The 19,611-nt window shown below is 38.4% G+C and overlaps 1 protein-coding gene across 1 annotated transcript in view; it reads left to right on the top strand.

Annotated features, from left to right (window-relative positions):
• st8sia1 (ST8 alpha-N-acetyl-neuraminide alpha-2,8-sialyltransferase 1) overlaps positions 1-16,649 on the top strand; it is a 59,205-nt gene extending 42,556 nt beyond the window's left edge. Inside the window, exon 5 of the mRNA XM_088646959.1 lies at positions 15,461-16,649. Within this exon, the coding sequence (XP_088503085.1) occupies positions 15,461-15,935 (475 nt within the window). The 3' untranslated portion in view covers positions 15,936-16,649. The remainder of the gene's footprint in view (positions 1-15,460) is intronic.
• Positions 16,650-19,611: the final 2,962 nt, after the last annotated feature.

The raw sequence follows: 19,611 nt of genomic DNA, 5'->3' as shown, positions 1-19,611 counted from the left end.
GTACTTTAGGCAATATTATACATGTGCTTTTCAAAACCATTGTTCATTCACTCAGACTCTGGGTTAAATTTCATTTTACTTAGTCGTTCAGAGGAATGACTCTGAAATATATTTTTAACATTGATTTTGTAGTGTAGCCTATCATGCTGACAGGTGTATCCCTGGGGATCTCTGTGGAACGTGTGTAAGGTAGTGTGCATGGTGCTAAAATTGTGCATGCAGTGAAGTTCTGGACTTTGTGCTCAGGTGAGAACAGGCACTATTTAGGGGACATTACTGTAAGTAAAACATTTCCTGAAATATCCATAAATGTTACAACGTCATTGAAATAGCACAAGTAAAATACACAGCAGAAAACCATAAAAAGACAGCACAATAATGTAAAATTAGATTTTTCTAAAGTGCTGGTTCATGAAAGAATACAGTAAAGTCTTAAAATTAGGTGCAAATTTTGAGTTCTGGAAAAGCCTTTGTAAAGGACTCTTGGGAGCTGTGGAGAAGAAGGCATAACTGGGAACTGTGGCATGAAAGCATGACCAGGTCTGCAACCTGGTCTTGGGTGTTAGGAGACTTGGTTGCACAGGGTCGTGCTTCCCCATGCCTTCCTGGTGCTGAGGAACTGCTGTTGCTTGAGCTGACTTGTTAACCACAGGGTACTTCATTTCAGTTTTCTGTTTTGGGAATATTTTAACATGTAGTTTCAGCTCTGAAAATACTGAATAACGAGGTCTCCCAAGTTGATTTTTAAGTAACGGTGCTTGACCAAGTGCAGGTTGAACACTGCTTGTAGGGTTGAGTATGAGCTGTGTCATGAATTCCCCCAAGTGCCGACGAACAATTGGCGGAGTGTTGCTGAGAGTAGGGTGGGATCAGAGATTTCTTGGACGGTGGCATGTTAGCAAAATGCTATGTATTCCTCCCTCACAGTAATTATTGGGAAACTGGCCCTGGTATGAATGGTCTGTCTGTATGTGCCCTGTAATGGGTTGGTGTCCTGTCCAGGGTGATTCCTGCCTTTTCCCTTACTTACTGGGATAGCCTCTTGTCTCTTGCTTCTTCTCTCTTTTTGGGTTTGTTTTATGTCTTGTTCATATGCTCACTTAATAGTAGCCTTGTTTTTTTTGTTTTCTAGATGCACTAGTGTTAAATGGACCCATCTTAAAATAACTCAGCTTGTGTAGTTACTGAAACCTTTTAATATTCCCTTCTAGGCTTTAGCATTGTTCAGTATCACTACAGGGACCTTCCTGTCTGAAAGCTCTCTTTTCATTTACACCTTGGAAATCTGACTTGAGTTAAACAATTAGTACTAATTGGAAACCAATAAGTACTAAGTTTAAAGGGGCTACTGAGCACTCTGTGCTTTGTGGTTTATTTTATTTTTCATTAGTGATGATTATATAATACTATAAACAGCAACCAATAAATTAAAATGATTGATTCAAAGACAGATAAAATTTCTCTGAAGCAAATAAAGATGGTAACCTGGTTATTTTCTAAGTACAGTATATGGGCACTAAACTCTGAGCACAGTCAAAAATGACCCTCATGACATATTTGCTTCTTGAGCCAGTCAATGGCCAACCTAAGTGCTACTTATTTTACATCCTGTAGGTGCTGCAGGCAGTTAAACCCCATGATGCCCATTCTGCTGATATCTGGAAAATAAACTTTTCTATTTGAACTGCTTTTCACACAAAGTACAATCCGTTAATTTTTTTTACAGGTTGGATGTAACAGTTTGTAACACTGTTTGTTAACAGTGGAATGAGGGACTTGGATTAAGGAAAGTAACAATCCCAACAACATGTATGGAGCAACAGCATTTTAATAAAGCAATAAAATTAATCATTGTTTCTGCTATGCAATGTAATGTTGAGGGGATACTTTCTCTGGAATAAACTGGGGAATAAAGTTGGGTACTTCCAAAAGTTCAGCCCCTTCCTATGGTATCCCGTTTGGTGAATTTACAAAATTATGGATATATTTATTTTAACTTATTTTAAATAAATACTTAAACTAAATAAATCTTTTTTTTCAAAACCTGAATGTGAAAACAGAAAACGTCTAAGGCTAAGATGAGTTACTGTAAATGTCATTTAAAATTTAAATATGTCCATTGCATGAGTATTCAGACCTGTGAACAGATAATTTAGCGTAAGCATTTTTGACAGTAGATACAGCTAAATGTCTTTTTGGGTAAGTCTCTACCAACGTTGCATGCAACCTTGGTGCAATTGTTGCCCATCAAACATCAAACTGGCCTCACAGTGGCATCTCTCCTTGCCAGGCTGCTCAGTTTGAAGGAACGGCCTGATGCAGTGTCTGGGTAGTATGATACACCTTCCGCTTCTTAATGATCAACTTCCCTGTGATCAAAGAGATATTCAGTGTCTTTGAAGCGTTTTATATTGTTGTGTTAATCTGTGCAACTGTCTTCGACTTTAGCTAGAACTAGAACTTTGTCTTCATAGCTAAATTCTTGTTCAAAATTTACTGACCAAAGGACCCTACGGAGACAGATGTATTTATTATGACATCATGTTAACCACCATTATTGAACACAGTGGCCACTCAGCTGACTTACTGGTGTCTCTTACTGGTAGGTTATTTGGCTTTTAGGAAAACTAGCCCTGATATGAATGTGTGTGTTTCTATGTGTGCCCTATGATGGAGTGGCATTCCGTCCAGGGTGTATCCCTCCTTGCTTGCCAAGATAGGCTTTGGCTCCTCTGCGACCCTGTATTTTGTGCAATTAAATTAATTTAGGTTTGCAACAGCAATGGGTTTGAAAACTTGTGCAATCGCCACTTTAATACTTTTAATTCATATAATCAGTTTACTTCTTTCCTTTTTTGCTTTAAAAGTACAGAAATAGTTTGAAAATAAATGCAAGAAGATTGCTAAGATATTAATTGAATTAGTCCACTAAGAATAGATTCAAATGGATTGAAATGGTTGTCAACAAACAATAGTCTATTTATTACAGCTTCCAGAACAGGTACTCTAGCACAGTTTCTCTTTGGTTTTGGACAGCTGACTCATTTACCGATAAAGACTTTTTAGTCTTTTTAGAACTAAATATTTTTCGATACACTTTAAGTACACCAAAGTTCTAAATGATGAGAAATAGTTTGTAACGAACAGTTCTTTCTGACCCTATGCGGACAACATGATCCAGGGAAAAGTGAGGAAACACTAGGAAAAAGATCATGCAGGAATATGGGGATGAAAGTGTCCAAAGTGCGCAGGTGTCCAGGGGAGTGAGTCCGGGGCAAACAATCCAAAAGTAATCTAGAGGGTAATCCAAAAACACAAGAATAAATCCATGGTCAGGTGATCCATCCAACAAGGGGAACGGGAACAGAGATTAAAACCTTAACGGGACCAGGCGGTTCCAGGTCCCGGATTCGCACGATACGGAGATCAGATGCAGAGCCCAGATGAACCCAGGGGACAGGTGCACATAATGAAGTCTGAAGTGAAAGGGCCGGAGCACCCTTAAGGAGGAGGGACTATAATCGTGACAAGTTTATAAAAAGTTAATTTTTAATCATGGAACTATTTGGAAATATAATTATGCCTGATCCTTGTAAAACATAAGGTTTTATAATGATACAACACAGAAAGGTTTTTTTGCATTATTTAAATTGACTATAATTTTAATAGGGATGATTCAAGAACTAACGTCCCTTACATCCTGGCGAGGGATGTATAATACATCCCTTATCAGAAAAATGAAAATGTCAGTGACATTCTGTGGCTCAATTCCAGCAGAAATCGCTTTTCCTTAAATGGAACTAAATGTCTATACTGATTTGTATTAATACAGAACTAACTACAGCAGCTGCTCTGAAAGGTCTTACCCTTTCTCCGTTTTCATCTTAGCAGCTGTTAGGAATTGTGGAGATATTTGGAGACGTTTAGATCCAATTGGGATGATTTCCAAAGTGTGACCTGGCTTGACCCTCAACACAAGCATTTTTTGGCTATACTCAGCAGCAAAATCATTTTTTTCCCTTTAAGATACATTTTGTCCAGTTTGGGTACTCTTTTTTTGTGTTTAGTTTAGTTTTAGTTTCTATTTCATAACTATAGACACAACATTTTTTGGTATCTGCTTCCCTTCCTAGAGGGAAGACTTAGACTTACATTTAGAAAAATTAGACTTACATTTATGAAAAAAAATATTTATAGACATAATCCCTGAAATGAATAGGCCAAGTGTAGACTGTACATTCCTGGAGCAGAATACAGAGTGGGAGTGTTGTGGTAAATGTGATTCATCGCAGTGAAAGATTTTCACTTTTCAGATACCATTATGAGAAACTAGTTATTAAATTCCTGAGATTGCATCTTCCGGGCAGCTGTCAATTAAAAGTACTATATAATTACATAGAGGAAGCAGTGTGGAGTACTTTTTAATACTTTCTTTGGAGTCTGGATTTGGAGTTGGAAGTTTGTGGTTTCAAATGTACACAGATGGCTGCTGAAGTACTAATCAGGCTTCAGTATGTTCATAATTATATGGCTTGTGTGATAACTAAATGTGAGTCGCATCAACATTAAACTCCTGTCTTCAGTAACTTGCTTCAGCGGGTTCCTGTGATATTTGAAGTAGACAATCAGGTTCTTCTGCTCAGGTATAAGTTACTGAACGGTCTAACTGGATTATTTTAAGGATTTGTTGCATAGGGTGGCACAGTAGTGCAGTGGTCACCATTGCTGCCTTGCAGTGTACAGGCCCTGGGTTCAGTTCCCTGGGTGTTATCTGCATGGAGTTTGTATGGTCTCCCTGTGTTTGAGTGGGTTTCTTCCAGGTGCTCCAGTTTCTTCCCACAATCGAAAGGCATGCTGGTAGGTGAATTGGTTTCTGTCAATTTAGCCTTGGTGTAAGTACAGTATGTGTGTGTATTTGTGAGTATATGTGCCCTGCAGCGGACTGGAGTCCTCTCCATGTCAGGAACAGTTCTTTCCGGGCCCTGTGCAGACAACGCGATCCGGTTGGTGAAGACACAGTAGGAATAAAAACATGCAGGAGTAGGGATGGAGACAGGGGGCGTGTCCAAGAAGTGCAGGTGTCCAGGGGAAGTGAGTCCGGGGGAACTATCCAAGCATAGATCCATAAGGGAAATCCAAACCAGGAGACAGAGTCCAAGACCAGGGGATCCATCCAAAGTAATTAAAACCAGAACCGGGTCGGGACCGGCGGGGCAGGGAATCAGGAACAAGAAACTAAAACCATAACGGAGCCAGACGTGGCAGGACCCCGGGCTCTCACGAGGCAGGATTCAATGAGAAGCGTCAGGGTGACACCTGCGTCTGGCTTTTAAGGTGGGGCGAGAACTAAAACAGGTGCAGGTAATAGGGCAGAACAAGGAAGGGCTGGAGCGCCCTTAAGAGGGGGAGTAGTGATCGTGACACTCCAGGGTGTATCCTGCCTTGCAACCTGAAAGGTTCCAGCTCCCCGTGCCCTTGTATTGAATAAAGCAGTTTGAAAATGGATGGATGGATTGTATGAGTATTGTCCAAGACTATATCTAAAACCTGCAGATTTAGGCCTTCTTACTGTGATGTAGACCAGGCTCCACAGAGTGGAGAGTGAAACTCATTGCCAGAATCCTTTAGCGACTCAGTAACTGTTAGCATTTTAAAAAATCTCCTAAATACCCACCATATACAACTGTTGACAGCAACCCTACCACATTGTACCCAAAGCATATCAGATCTAAGATAAAGCTAAACTAGGTTGCTGCTGTACTGTAAATAGTGGTTTACCCTAAAACAATGCCATATTACAGTGACAGAGAGGTGTGCTGTAGAAGGTGCTGTTCTTTAGATGTTACACTGAGGTCCTGTGTACTTAGTCATTAAAGATCCCATGGTACTGATCACAAAAGGGGAATGGAATTAGTTCCAGTGTCCTGCTTAAAGTTCCCCCTTAATTTAATTGTTGAAGTAATATTTCACTTCTCCCTCTCTGATGTGCAGTGAGGCATCACCCAGGTATGTGCTGTATTCAGTAGAAGACTAGGTTCCCTCCTACACATGAAGCACTTTTCTGATTGTTTGAAATTAAAAGTGCTATACAAATGCTGGCAATTAGTCATTATTATATTATAGCTGTTAATGTATAACTTAGGTTTATTCTTTTTTTTTATTGGGTCAGTTTTGTTGTTCTTTTCTTCTTACTTTTTAATCCTATAATGTGCATTATGCATATACAGTGCCTTGCGAAAGTATTCGGCCCCCTTGAACTTTTCAACCTTTTGCCACATTTCAGGCTTCAAACATAAAGATATAAATTTTTTATTTTATGTGAAGAATCACCAACAAGTGGGACACAATTGTGAAGTGGAACGAAATCTATTGGATTTTTGAAACTTTTTTAACTAATAAAAAAATGAAAAGTGGGGCGTGCAAAATTATTCGGCCCCCTTGCGTTAATACTTTGTAGAGCCACCTTTTGCTGCGATTACAGCTGCAAGTCGCTTGGGGTATGTCTCTATCAGTTTTGCACATCGAGAGACTGAAATTCTTGCCCATTCTTCCTTGCAAAACAGCTCGAGCTCAGTGAGGTTGGATGGAGAGCGTTTGTGAACAGCAGTTTTCAGCTCTTTCCACAGATTCTCGATTGGATTCAGGTCTGGACTTTGACTTGGCCATTCAAACACCTGGATACGTTTATTTGTGAACCATTCCTTTGTAGATTTTGCTGTATGTTTGGGATCATTGTCTTGTTGGAAGATAAATCTCCGTCCCAGTTTCAGGTCTTTTGCAGACTCCAACAGGTTTTCATCCAGAATGGTCCTGTATTTGGCTGCATCCATCTTCCCCTCAATTTTAACCATCTTCCCTGTCCCTGCTGAAGAAAAGCAGGCCCAAACCATGATGCTGCCACCACCATGTTTGACAGTGGGGATAGTGTGTTGAGGGTGATGAGCTGTGTTGCTTTTACGCCAAACATATCGTTTTGCATTGTGGCCAAAAAGTTCGATTTTGGTTTCATCTGACCAGAGCACCTTCTTCCACATGTTTGGGGTGTCTCTCAGGTGGCTTGTGGCAAACTTTAGACGAGACTTTTTATGGATATCTTTGAGAAATGGCTTTCTTCTTGCCACTCTTCCATAAAGGCCAGATTTGTGCAGTGTAAGACTGATTGTTGTCCTATGGACAGACTCTCCCACCTCAGCTGTAGTTCTCTGCAGTTCATCCAGAGTGATCATGGGCCTCTTGGCTGCATCTCTGATCAGTCTTCTCCTTGTCTGAGCTGAAAGTTTAGAGGGACGGCCAGGTCTTGGTAGATTTGCAGTGGTCTGATACTCCTTCCATTTCAAGATGATCGCTTGCACAGTGCTCCTTGGGATGTTTGAAGCTTGGGAAATCTTTTTGTATCCAAATCCGGCTTTAAACTTCTCCACAACAGTATTACGGACCTGCCTGGTGTGTTCCTTGGTCTTCATGATGCTCTCTGCGCTTTCAACAGAACCTTGAGACTATCACAGAGCAGGTGCATTTATACAGAGACTTGATTACACACAGGTGGATTCTATTTATCACCATCAGTCATTTAGGACAACATTGGATCATTCAGAGATCCTCGCTGAACTTCTGGAGTGAGTTTGCTGCACTGAAAGTAAAGGGGCCGAATAATTTTGCACGCCCCACTTTTCATTTTTTTATTAGTTAAAAAAGTTTCAAAAATCCAATAGATTTTGTTCCACTTCACAATTGTGTCCCACTTGTTGGTGATTCTTCAAATAAAATAAAAAATGTATATCTTTATGTTTGAAGCCTGAAATGTGGCAAAAGGTTGAAAAGTTCAAGGGGGCCGAATACTTTCGCAAGGCACTGTATGTGCAGCACTCTTGTGTTTTCTGAAAATGCTTTCAGATGCTATTCTTTATTAATGGAATCTTTTTAGATTAAAAGGCCAGTACTTCATTATATTAGTATGTTTGCAGCAAAACTATAAATCAAGAAAAAAGTAGTTCTATACTTTATATATACAGTATATTCTCTTCAGGAGATTTACATTGAAAGGGTTAGTGCAATAGTGTGCAGTCATGGTTATACAGGTTGTAAAGGAAGCCTTAACTGGTCAGCAGACATCTGGAATGTATGTTTACTCCTACTATTTAAATACTGTAGTTGCATTTTACAACATCGTTAAAATCTATGATTACTTGAAAACCAGAAGATTTTATGGTTGTCTATGATCTTGGTGGCACAGCCCTGGGCTAGCATAATAAAACACAAAAGTAATAATCTGGTGTGCAATATTGAGGAAATTATTTAGGAAATTAAACTGATATTCACTTACTCATTGCCCAGATCCATTAGAGACTCTGTATTCTAATTTCTTATTCACATTAAGCATGTTTGTGGGAATGAAAATTAATAGTCGTTGATTTTCTTGTTGGCTGCTGCATTAAATAATTAAGAGTGTAGAAGTATATAATATATCTAGAGCTTTTTTTCTGTTGTTAATTATTTTTTGAAAAAATGTTTATATTATTTTTAAAATGGGATTCAGTCACCATTGACGTTTTAACTTATAACATATGGATATTTTTGCTTGTTTTTGTGAAATCATGTTTTATAACATTTTGTGAGAAATGGAAATAAATGGTTGTGATATTTTATTACAAGGGTACCATGGTGGCAAAGTGGTTAGTCTTGCTGCCTCACAATGCTTGGGCACTGGATTCAATTCCAGACCTGGAGTGCTATCTATGTTGAGTATGTATGTTTTCCCTGTGTTTGCACTCGAATTCCTTCAGTTTCTCCACAGTCCAAAAACATACCTGGTAGATTAACAGGCTTTTGGAAAAACTGACCCTGGTGTGAGTGTATGCATGAGTCTGTTCGTGCCTCTGCTCTGCGATGGATTGGCATTCCATTGCTTGCCTCCAGCTTCCTCGTGACCCTGAAGTGGAAGAAGTGGTTAGGAAATGGATGGATGGTAGTATTTCTTGATATTCCTAAAATTCTCTAACTTGAAAATTGAAGGCATTGCATTTGTTGGAAATCAGTTAAAGGGGAGAAGCAGGGGTTAGCAGAGAAAGAGCACCCGGACCATACGGGGAACCCAGGTGGCCGACTAGGTTGGCTGCCTCCGGGCCTTGAAAACATGAACACCCCTGACTCGCGGAGAGTCGCTTGAGAGGCCCTGCCTCATGACTGGGAGCTAGCCCCTCAGGGGATAGAAAGGAGGAGATAGCCCCTTGACCCGCTGAGAGTCGCATGACAGGCGCTGCCACACGACTGGGATAAACCCTCAGAGGACCGATGGAACGAGAATTAGTAAGTTAGAGTTCCCAAGAATAACTCGTGGATCGTGCTTGAGAAAGGCTCAAGGTGGCACTGCCATCCTGAGGTCGGGGAAGTGAGCTTCACTTGCCCCCCAAATATCGACCCCGGACCAACACTTTCCCTCCCAACACCTGTGAGGATAAACAAAGTGTGTGACAATGCATAATTGAAACAAACATGAGAATAGAACAGGAGAGGCAGGTGAAGAGGCTATGTGTGAGCCTGACCGCACAGTGGAGAGCAAAAAACCCCAACATGCCAATTCAGGGGAAGACCTCTGGTGGCCCTGGTGGAACAGATGCCCCCACTCCGGGCATACTAGCAATAGATAATGAGTAGCTGAAATCCCATAGAGAGTGGTGTTAATGTAAAGGTGGACTGCAGGGGAGGACGACTGGCCTGTTGTTGAAATAAGGTGAATATGCAGGATAGCTCTGGCAGTGGAGATGGCAGCTCCAATTCTGAAGAAACGAGAAGAGTAAACTGAGGTTTGAGACCAGCGTTGGAGATTGAAACTCACAGCTGAGGAGAAAACATGTATCTGGGTACTGAACTCTTACAGGTGCTGTCTCTGGATTCCATGAAGTGCAAGATGGAGTGCTGGAATAGAAAGCAGTGAGGACATTAAAGAAACGTGATATATGAATATGAAACGTGAGGCAGAACTTTCGCAGAGGAAAGATATTGTTGCACTTGGAAAACAGTGAGGTTAAAATTTAAATAAAGGTGGCCAGTGAAACATGGGAAAGATAGAGCATGCAGTCTTGGCAGAAGAGTAGGCTGTGTGGGCAGATGGGTAAAGCATGTAGTAAAATGTCCATTGAACCTGGGTGGAGATTTGATTCTAGATGGCAAAAGAATGTGGAACTTGGAACTTGAAGGGGAAAAGAGCTGAGATGGGCATGAGGATGCAGGATTTGGGTAACTGCAAACAGTAAAAAAGCATTGGTTGTACCATTGGAAAGGCCAGGGAAGGTGATCCTCTCTAGTGCTGAAGGAGATCCAGATGACATGGCGAAGGAAACTTGAAATTAGGGAGAAAATCTTTCTTTATCTTTTTCTTTGAGAGTTTGGGAAATCTGCACAGAAAGAGAAACTGCTTCTGTGGAGAAGCAGGAGGCAGAACTGGAGAGTTGAGAGAAGGAGGAGGGGCTGTACGATTTGCAGAAAGTGGAGCTACAGGTACTGCTGTAGTGAGAGAAGGATGGAGTACTGGTTGAGCTGAAACGGAATCGCATAAAAGTAGAATAAAGGGGCTAAACGGCCACAGTGAGGGGGAATAGGAAAACATCTGTCAAACAGCGATTTGAGGAGCCTTGGAAGAAACGTCCTTGTAAAAGAGATGAGTCGGCATACCCAAGGTGGTGCGGCGGTGTTTTGACCGGTGTAAAAGCAGGAGGCTGGATGGGAGAAGCAGAAGCACCGGCAACGGGGGAGAGGAGAATAAGGTTGAAAATTAGAAGGTCGGGATGGTGAAACTGCGGAAAATGAACGACATGGAGAATCTTCAAGGTGCTGGAGGAGAGAAAGGCGGTCTGGAGATGTCGGAGAATTAGGCCTGCGAGCCATTATAGGTCTAGCGCTCAGAATTCAAATAAGTTGAAGTAAAAAACTCTAGATGTGTGTGTTAGCAAGGTTAGGGTTTAAATAGGAAAGAGATAATTAAATGATAGTGGAAGGGGCAGAGCACCCCCTGCTTCTCCCCTAGAACTCCACCTACCGGTTTCCATTTCAATTAATATATTTGATTGTTTTTATAACAGAACAAATAGATAAATGGTACTGTACAGATGTTGAATACAATGCACATGGTCCGTTTTGTATGAATCTAATTGACTTATTTTTATATTTGGGAATTTGGATGGACATAATGGTAAGATTTGTTGCTCTTCAGATGATGGAGTCAGTGTTCGTTAAAGTTCTTTGCTTATTTGTTTTTTTCTTATTGGTTAAAGCAGGGATTGGAAATAAAATCCAGTAAATATGCTTCTTTTATGTAAGCTACACTTATTACTAAGCAGTGTTTCTGGTTGTATATTCATCTGAGTCAGAAGCACAAGTAAGGTTTAATTAGTTTTGGGCTCAGAAATAAACATCTGTCTGGTGGTCCTCCTTTTAGTATCCTTGCCAGTTTTGTTTGCACAGTTGCAGATTATCTATATTTGTTGCTCACAATCCTCAATTATGTATAGCTTTTTACTTCCAAAAGTGCATATCATGCTCTGCATGAATTTTGATTGTTTTTTCTCCAGACATCAACCTCGATCATTCTGTGAAATTCTTTGCTTAATCAGAATAAGTGCATAGTAAATATTGAGGCTGTTTTACTCCACACTTTTAAATCAAAAGCTTAACAGGCAACTGAGGGAGATGCCTTTGTGCCTTTTTAAAGTGAGCAAGGCTGACTCTGCAACCCCTCACCCTCACCAGCCTTCAGAGGGTATTACCTGTTATACCCCTAATAAATATAGCTACAATGCCTTCCAAAATTGTTGAATATTTATTCTTATAGAAGAGCTCTCATTTAGTTGGTAGATTCCGTATTCAGTACCTTGTCATGTAACACTACCTTATGTAGATATTAATTTCTTTAGATACGCGATTCCATATTATATTCCCTATTAATCAAATTCTAAAATTATGCTTCTGTTTATCCCGGTATCGAGCGTATTCGCAGAAAAGCTTAAAACTATCACTTTTCTCACAAAGTACTGTATACTGTATAAACGTACAGTAAACTGGTCAGAAGGAGCAAGGAGCACGTAAAAATGTTTCCGAAATAACCACATGTAAGTTGATGCTTAAAATGTTTAGGGAGAAATGGAATACTGGTGTGTATTTTTTTCTTTAAAATACCAAGACCAGCAATATACAGTTTACATAATATGTTTATGTTCCTAAATTAATATCGTTTATGACCTTCAGATGCGTTATACTCCTTTTTATGCTCAGCTCCCTTTAGTGGTAAAATTCCATATAAATATTCAATACTAAGCGGATTAAAATGTGCACAGAACAGAGATTAAATGTCGGTCATTTTGGCCAGCCAATCACGTACCGTGGTAGGGCGCGGTGGCACACGCGTAGATGCCTGTGGTACAGGTTTGTACTGTGCATTTTGAATGGCTGCATCTGTAGCACTTTTAAGTTAGCTATACACTTTTGTACAGCCAAAGCCATGCCTTAATTTCACTTGCAGTATCGTAGTTTCTGTTTCATCTCACTTACAGTAGCTTTATAATACCTTTCAGTAGTGTCATGCTTTTTTTACCTAACGTTCCAAGTAAAATTGTTCATAACCTGCACTGCTCTTATCCCTAGGTGTTTAAATATGAAAGATAATCACTGTACCTAGAAATTTAGGAACTTCCCTTTGAGTGAGATTTGTATTCTGTTCCACCTTGAAAAATTGCCATTAAAGATATTGGTAACAAATGTAGGGTAACCTAGAATCAGTTACTTTGTACTTTTTTTAAATATAGATGGTGCATATTATTATTGTTGTTGTCATCAAGAAGGTAGGATGTCTGAGAGACCTGTTAGTGCTGATTTAGGGTGCTGTTTCAGTCCCATAGTTAAGAAATCATTGGTATGATTTTAGTTTATGCCGTTAACTGGTCTTAACTGAAATTCTCCAATCATCTGCTCACAGTAGTATTGGCACTACTAGGATTGTTTGGGCTCAAGCCATACTTGCCCGGGGCCAGGCACTTGAAAGCACTGTTGAACATGGAGTGTAAAAAATATGGAGGGGTCTTATGTGTACATACTGTAATTGCTCAAGATTCTCACCACCTCTTGCCCCTCCTCTGTCATGCTGGTATAAGGCTTCTAGGAATAAAGTAAAGTATATATTCCGATTATCAAATAAGAGTATAAGTTTAGTCATGTACAGTAAATTGTACAAGATAAAGCCCCATGTTAAAAAATTTATTAATGGAGCATTTAAACTCTTAATCTAGAGCATTGAATCTCTTCATACATGAGAGAGAGATTTTTTTTACTTGTATTTTATTGTGTTTTGTTTGTATAAACGTACACAAAGTATCAGAAATAAATTTGCCAGTCATCACAAGAATTTACAAATATGAATGAGTATTAAGGCTGCTAATTGTAGTGCTCTGGAGGAAGGAGGGTGGAGGAAAAACTTTAAAATCTAATGATAGCACATAATTGGTCTCTAACTTCACATTGTCACAATACTGTGTTCCCTCTCCCTTCTACTGAGTGCTTTTATGTGTATATCATCTTTGTACATGGAAACTTAAACCATACATTTTGTGCTCCGCTTGTTTTGTCACACATGTAGACAAGTCACTCTCGGGAGATAACGAGGAGGCAAAATGGGAAGTGCTAAAGTATTGCAATACTTTACCTTACTGCCTTACAATGTAATACTACCTTCATTAAACTGTGAGATTATAGCCTTGAATTGCCTTGGAAGAAAGTAATTATAATAATGGGCAAAAGAAGACAAAGACAATTCATTCAGTTGATGCCGCATAGTTCATAACTGGCTTATGGTCCACAATTAAGAAATATTTCAAACATTTCAGAACCTAAACTTTATTCTGACATTTATGATCCTTAGTTCTGCGAACTGTGAATTTCTGACTTTAATAGGAAACATACTGTACATGTGTGTCTTAAATACAAGACAATGTAAATACAATGTCCACGCTTCTCATTCTTATTTACAGAAACAGTTTTGTGCATTTTCAAACCATGTGCTGTCTAAACTGTCTTTTAGAAATGAGAAAAAAGAGAAATGAGCATTTATTAAGGAGAGAAAACAAATAGATAAATAAATGAAAGGTAATCTTATTTGCAAATGAATAATGATGAAAATATTTGTACAGTATATAGTATTTGTACTTTTAAGAAAAAAACAAAAAACAACGTTTTTTACGTTGTTTCTCAAACCTTTGGTGAGCTACATTATTATTTAATCCTAATAATTAAAGTCTAATACCCCACAAACAATAGGTGATGTAATGTTTTGTCTTTAAACTCAATCTAGAAGTGCAGAATATAGCGGTAAACAATTACTTCAGATTTTGAACAGAAGTGGTTTGTTTGAATATGATTCCAGGATAAGATATCTAAGTAGTATAATGAAACCTAATGATACTTTTCCGCACATAAGATTTTTATTATGCAAAATTGAAATCAAGCGGCTGTTTCACATGTGTTTTTTGCTGAAGAAGTGCACATCTGTTATAGCATTATAGAATAATAATTGGAATAACAAGTACCACACCTTCATATGTTTCTGTGATCCAATTCCATGATTTGGCATTACATTTAAGCTTTATCATGTCCTTTGCAAGCAAAATCAAGTCAAACTGTGCCCCCAAGTGTGAGACAATGTATGTATATGGCCAACAATCTTTAAACATAGTGTGCATGGACAGGTGGAAAACTAGCTTATTCAGTGAAATGCCTTGTGTGTGGGTTTTAGTTTTGGAATAAATTGCTCTGAATTAATTTATATACCTATTGATAAGAACTTTAAGAAATAAAGATGCCTGGTTTTCTAAAACACTTGTATCATCTTGACCGATTTTGACTTTTTTAATAAGAATTTAAAATTGTAAATAATTTTAAATAGGAAAAAAACTGAATAATCTGCATTTTTCTTATGTATTATGTATTTTCCCAATTTACCTTGGAAGTAATGCAAAATTAATACTGATTTTAATTTATGTGGCCTTTCTGTTACTGAATTCATGCCTCATATGGAAGCTGCTAGGATCTGTACAGTATGTGTCACTAAATGTTTGGTCTTTGTTACATAAAAAGCCCAGATCTACTCACACTGTATACATATTTATAATAATCATTGTGTTTTGTTCATTAGTTTGTGTAGTAGCAACAAAGCCCTGTGACCGCACTTGTTTTTTCCTGACTTTATATTCCTGTTTATATTACTATTACACAATATAACTTATTAAGTAAGCAGATTATTATTAATTTTTGCCACATCTTTTAGTTTTTTATACCTCATATTTATTAAAATTACAGTTTCTAACTAAATTTGTAAAAATACTGTATAAATAAAATAAATGAATTACTACTGATATTCATTCAATGTGTTGTAAATATTTTCAAGGAAAGGCTTTAATGTTTCTGTTGCGTTTTTCAGATTCCAGAATCTTCTCTGGTCCAGGAAGAAGTTCGTGGAAAGTGTAAAGGTCTATGGCTCCAGTTACATCTACATGCCAGCCTTCTCCATGAAGCCTGGGACAGACCCATCCTTCCGGGCCTATCATGCTCTGTCTGACATTGGTGCCAACCAGACCGTCGTTTTTGCAAACCCTGACTTTTTGAAAAATGTGGGCAAGTTCTGGAAGAGCAGAGGGATCCATGCAAAACGCCTTTCCACTGGCCTGTTCCTGGTCAGTCTGGCCCTGGGACTATGCGATGAAGTTACTATTTATGGCTTCTGGCCTTTTTCTGTGGACCTGAATGAAAGATTTATAAGCCATCATTACTATGACAACATTTTGCCTTTTTCTGGGTTCCATGCCATGCCAGAGGAGTTTCTCCAGCTCTGGGTTCTTCACAAGACTGGAACGTTGCGTATGCGTGTTGGCCAGTGTGAAGAGGAAACTGGATAGCTTGTTTATCTTACCAGCTGAGAATATCACCAAACCCCATGCCTTTCCTGTGCAGCCCTTTTGATGGCATAGGCAATTGGGATTTGCATGGATCGTCTATCCTCATCTTGCTTTGTGTTATGTTGACAGGGCTGGTAGTTTCCACAACTGGGATCATAGCTTCGTGATTAATTTATTAAAGAGTGAGTTCTCTTTCTACGTAGCGGCGCAGGGATTTAGCCTAAGGCAGAAGGCAAATAAACTAAAGAGGGGAAACAATTGCTAAACACTACTTGGAATTTCCTGTACTTATAGTATATGAAAGGTGTTTGAGATTGTTCTGAGCTGAAACTCCTTGAATTAAATATCATAAATAGATAAAAGTCTTAATTCTAACTAGGTGCACTTAAGGTAGTACTCTGCCTTAAAACACCTGAAATTATGCATTTCAAAATATTTTAGCAGCAAAGAAGAGAGTTCTGAAAAATATTCTTGGGTTAAAATAGATCAGATCAGTTGTTTTGCTAACAGGACATTGATTGATGTACGGACTAAGAATATGAAAAACACTCCCGTTAAATGTACTGTATATACAAAAGCAACAAAGATGTTCAGTTGCTTAACAGCATCACAACTCATTGCCATATACTTATCAAACAACCTATTAAGGAGAGAAAATATTTCTGAACTAATTAATTGAGTCTGGAGGGAACATTCATATTGGCATAAAGCCAAGTTACTATCCCAGTAACTATTATCCCAGATAGATTTTCTACAAAGGATAACAGTTCTTCCCTGAGAAGGAAATGCCACATGAGACTAAAAGAGTTCTGAGGAAAGTTATTTGATTTAATCAAACATTCCCTTACATATCTGATTTTGTAAATGCACTGCATTCCAAACCTTAGTGTGTGTATTTTAGTGTTCTTTAACCTAATTATAGTTTACTGTTATATTAAAAGTATAATGTGTGGCTCTAAAACCTGAATGGATGACACACAAAGAGGTTGCAATTTTGCACTATAAAGAAATCCAGGAATGGAAGTCAAAAATATAAACATTACAGAGAAATACATATTTTGGCCTGGTCACTCCCCAGGTAGGACAGAAATGAGGCATAGAAGAGCATTATTGGAGTAACTAGGCTGGCTAAATGCTAACATCTGTAAGGATGGGGCTGCTGGATATTATCTTCAAATAATAAATAAGTCAGGGGAAGTAGCTGCAAAGATGGGGCAAAGAGGGACTGATGCAAAAAAAGTGGGAAGATTAGGTTTTGACCTCCTCTCACATGTTTATGTTCAAAACTCCATGAATACTGGACACTAGGCTGTTGAAGATCTATGATTAATGATTGGTTAATAGTAAGAGCATTTTGGCAAGATTATAAGGTTTTTAAATTCCATTTGACATGTCTGCTGGTATTGCTCTTGCTATTTATATTGTGATAAAACTCCTACAGTCTAATGACATACTGGTAGGTTAATTGGCTTCTGGAAAAATTGTCCCTGATTTGAGTGTCTGCGTGGCTGTGTCTGTGTGCGCTGATAGACTGGGGTCTCATCGAGGGGGTACCCCATCTTGCACCCTTTGCTTTCCAGTATAAGCTCCAGCTCCCCTCAACAATTTATTGTTTAAAAGAGGTTAGTAAAAGGTTGGATTGATGTCTCCTAGTAGAGCACATCTACAAGTAACTGTCTTTTTTAGTTTTCAGATACTTTGTCTGCTCATAGGGAAAATTTACTTGAACATAAATAAATGCTACAATAATTGAGCATTAAACATATTAAAAAGTAAACAGCTTTTTTTTTTTCAAGTGTTGCAGATTGCTGTTAATTAAGAACGATTTCATTTACATTATATTAAAACATTTGTTTGCTAACCATCCCTGAAGCTAATAAAATAGTTTGTTGTGGTTTTCTTGAGCTCACTGAGACCAGGCAACAGTGTACTGTGGCATGAAATGAAAACAAATTCCAATGCTCTTCTTGAGCTTCACAGCTTCCTGCTAAAATGAAGATATTATACAAATGTTTATGACTTAATTCAACACTACATTGAAATTCTGTAGTGTTGCATTGAGTCGTAACGTTTTTGTAAAAAGTGTGTTTAATACTTAACCAAATGAGTCATGTGCAGGACGTAATACCTTCTAGTGCTGCTAAAGAGTATAGGAACTGCAGCTACTGTACAGTTTGTCAAGATAACCCTTCTCATGAAATGTGTGAAGTGGATGTGAACAATATTTTCTAGGTTTCCTACCCTCTGCTCTGCTTAGTTCAGCTGCCTCTATAGCCACAGCTTTTACTCTGTGCAAGTGAACAGCTTTGGATTCCCAGTTACCATTAGGCTCCATTTCTCTGAGAATGCTTTGTTTCATTGTGAAAGAGAGTATCTCTTTCAGCAGATTATATGCAACCACTCCTCCAAGCACAGATAATTATTTTACACAGCAACTTCACAGAAGATCTTTAGTGCTAGTTCTGTGCTTTTGAGTAGCATATTTCTCCAGGAAACTCATCTAGCTAAATCCTAACATATCAGCGTGGGAGCAGCATTTGAAACAGGTTGGATGGAAATGTTTGGTTTGTTTTGTTTGTTCTGCTGCTAAAGGTGTACTGATCCAAAAATGTCAGATGTTTTATAACCAGGAGGTTGCTAGCTCCAGACCACGATGTGCCACTGACACTGAATAACTGCATTAATAAAACCTACATTTTGTCATAAATGATAGGAGTAACATAGTTTGATGCGTAGTCCACCCAAAGTCTTCATAATTTTTTAGATTAAAGAATTGGGGATTTAGGTAAATCATTATTACTGTTATGCCTCATTTGACTATTTAAAAGTGCATATTTTCCATCAGCTGCATGTAGAGAAACTGTACTTTTTATTTTACTTATCATTTCTCATTTTATTGTTTTTACTCTTGATAAAATATTTAACATAACTAACAACGAAATGCCATTCATTTTAGATTAGCAATGAGTATTTTTAATATAATGAATATTCATGATTTTGAATAGAGTTAATTTTTTATTTGACAATTTTCTGGAGTGATGATGTCCTTAGCTAACTGTTGTTGTGATTGCCCCCAAGCTGGAGCACATCTGGGGGAGTTCTGCCCAAGCAGGGCAGATTTGTGTTGACCTGTGTCCTGGACTGCCCTGCAGCATTTACATGCAATGTGTATGTGGGCTTGCAGTTTTCCCTGTGAGAACTGCTTCACTCCCTCTTACAACTGATGCTTTCTCTTCTTTTGTTAATGTGAAGTATGCAGTGTGAAACATGGCAGATGGGCTTTACACTGTATATTTCTGAAAAGGGGTTGTAGCAATAAAGCTAAGTTGATTGACAGTTGGAAACCCAAATTTGAGGACATAAAGAGAATGCTTGATTAGGGTTCTGATCTGCTCAGATAGTAAAGGAGCTGTTAGTTGGAAAATTGCTGTATGTGCTCTAAAAATTCAACAGCAATTCGGTTACCTACAGTATATGACCCCCAAACATTAATGCAATGCACATCTTAAAACAGATGGTTTAATACAAATATAAAAGCAAATTTTTAATTGTGAATAAGTGCCTACAGTTTGCAATACAATGCTTGCCATATTAGCATTACAAATAGCTGTAAGAAAGTCTCAATAAAATGATAATTACCATTTTTAATTTTCAGGGAATATTGTTTGATCATAGA

The sequence above is a fragment of the Lepisosteus platostomus genome, chromosome 9 (genome assembly GCF_059453375.1).
Source record: "Lepisosteus platostomus isolate fLepPlt1 chromosome 9, fLepPlt1.hap1, whole genome shotgun sequence".
Classification (NCBI taxonomy): Eukaryota; Metazoa; Chordata; class Actinopteri; order Semionotiformes; family Lepisosteidae; genus Lepisosteus; species Lepisosteus platostomus.
Note: the sequence above shows the minus strand (reverse complement) of the source record. Positions and strands in the feature narration are given on the sequence as shown.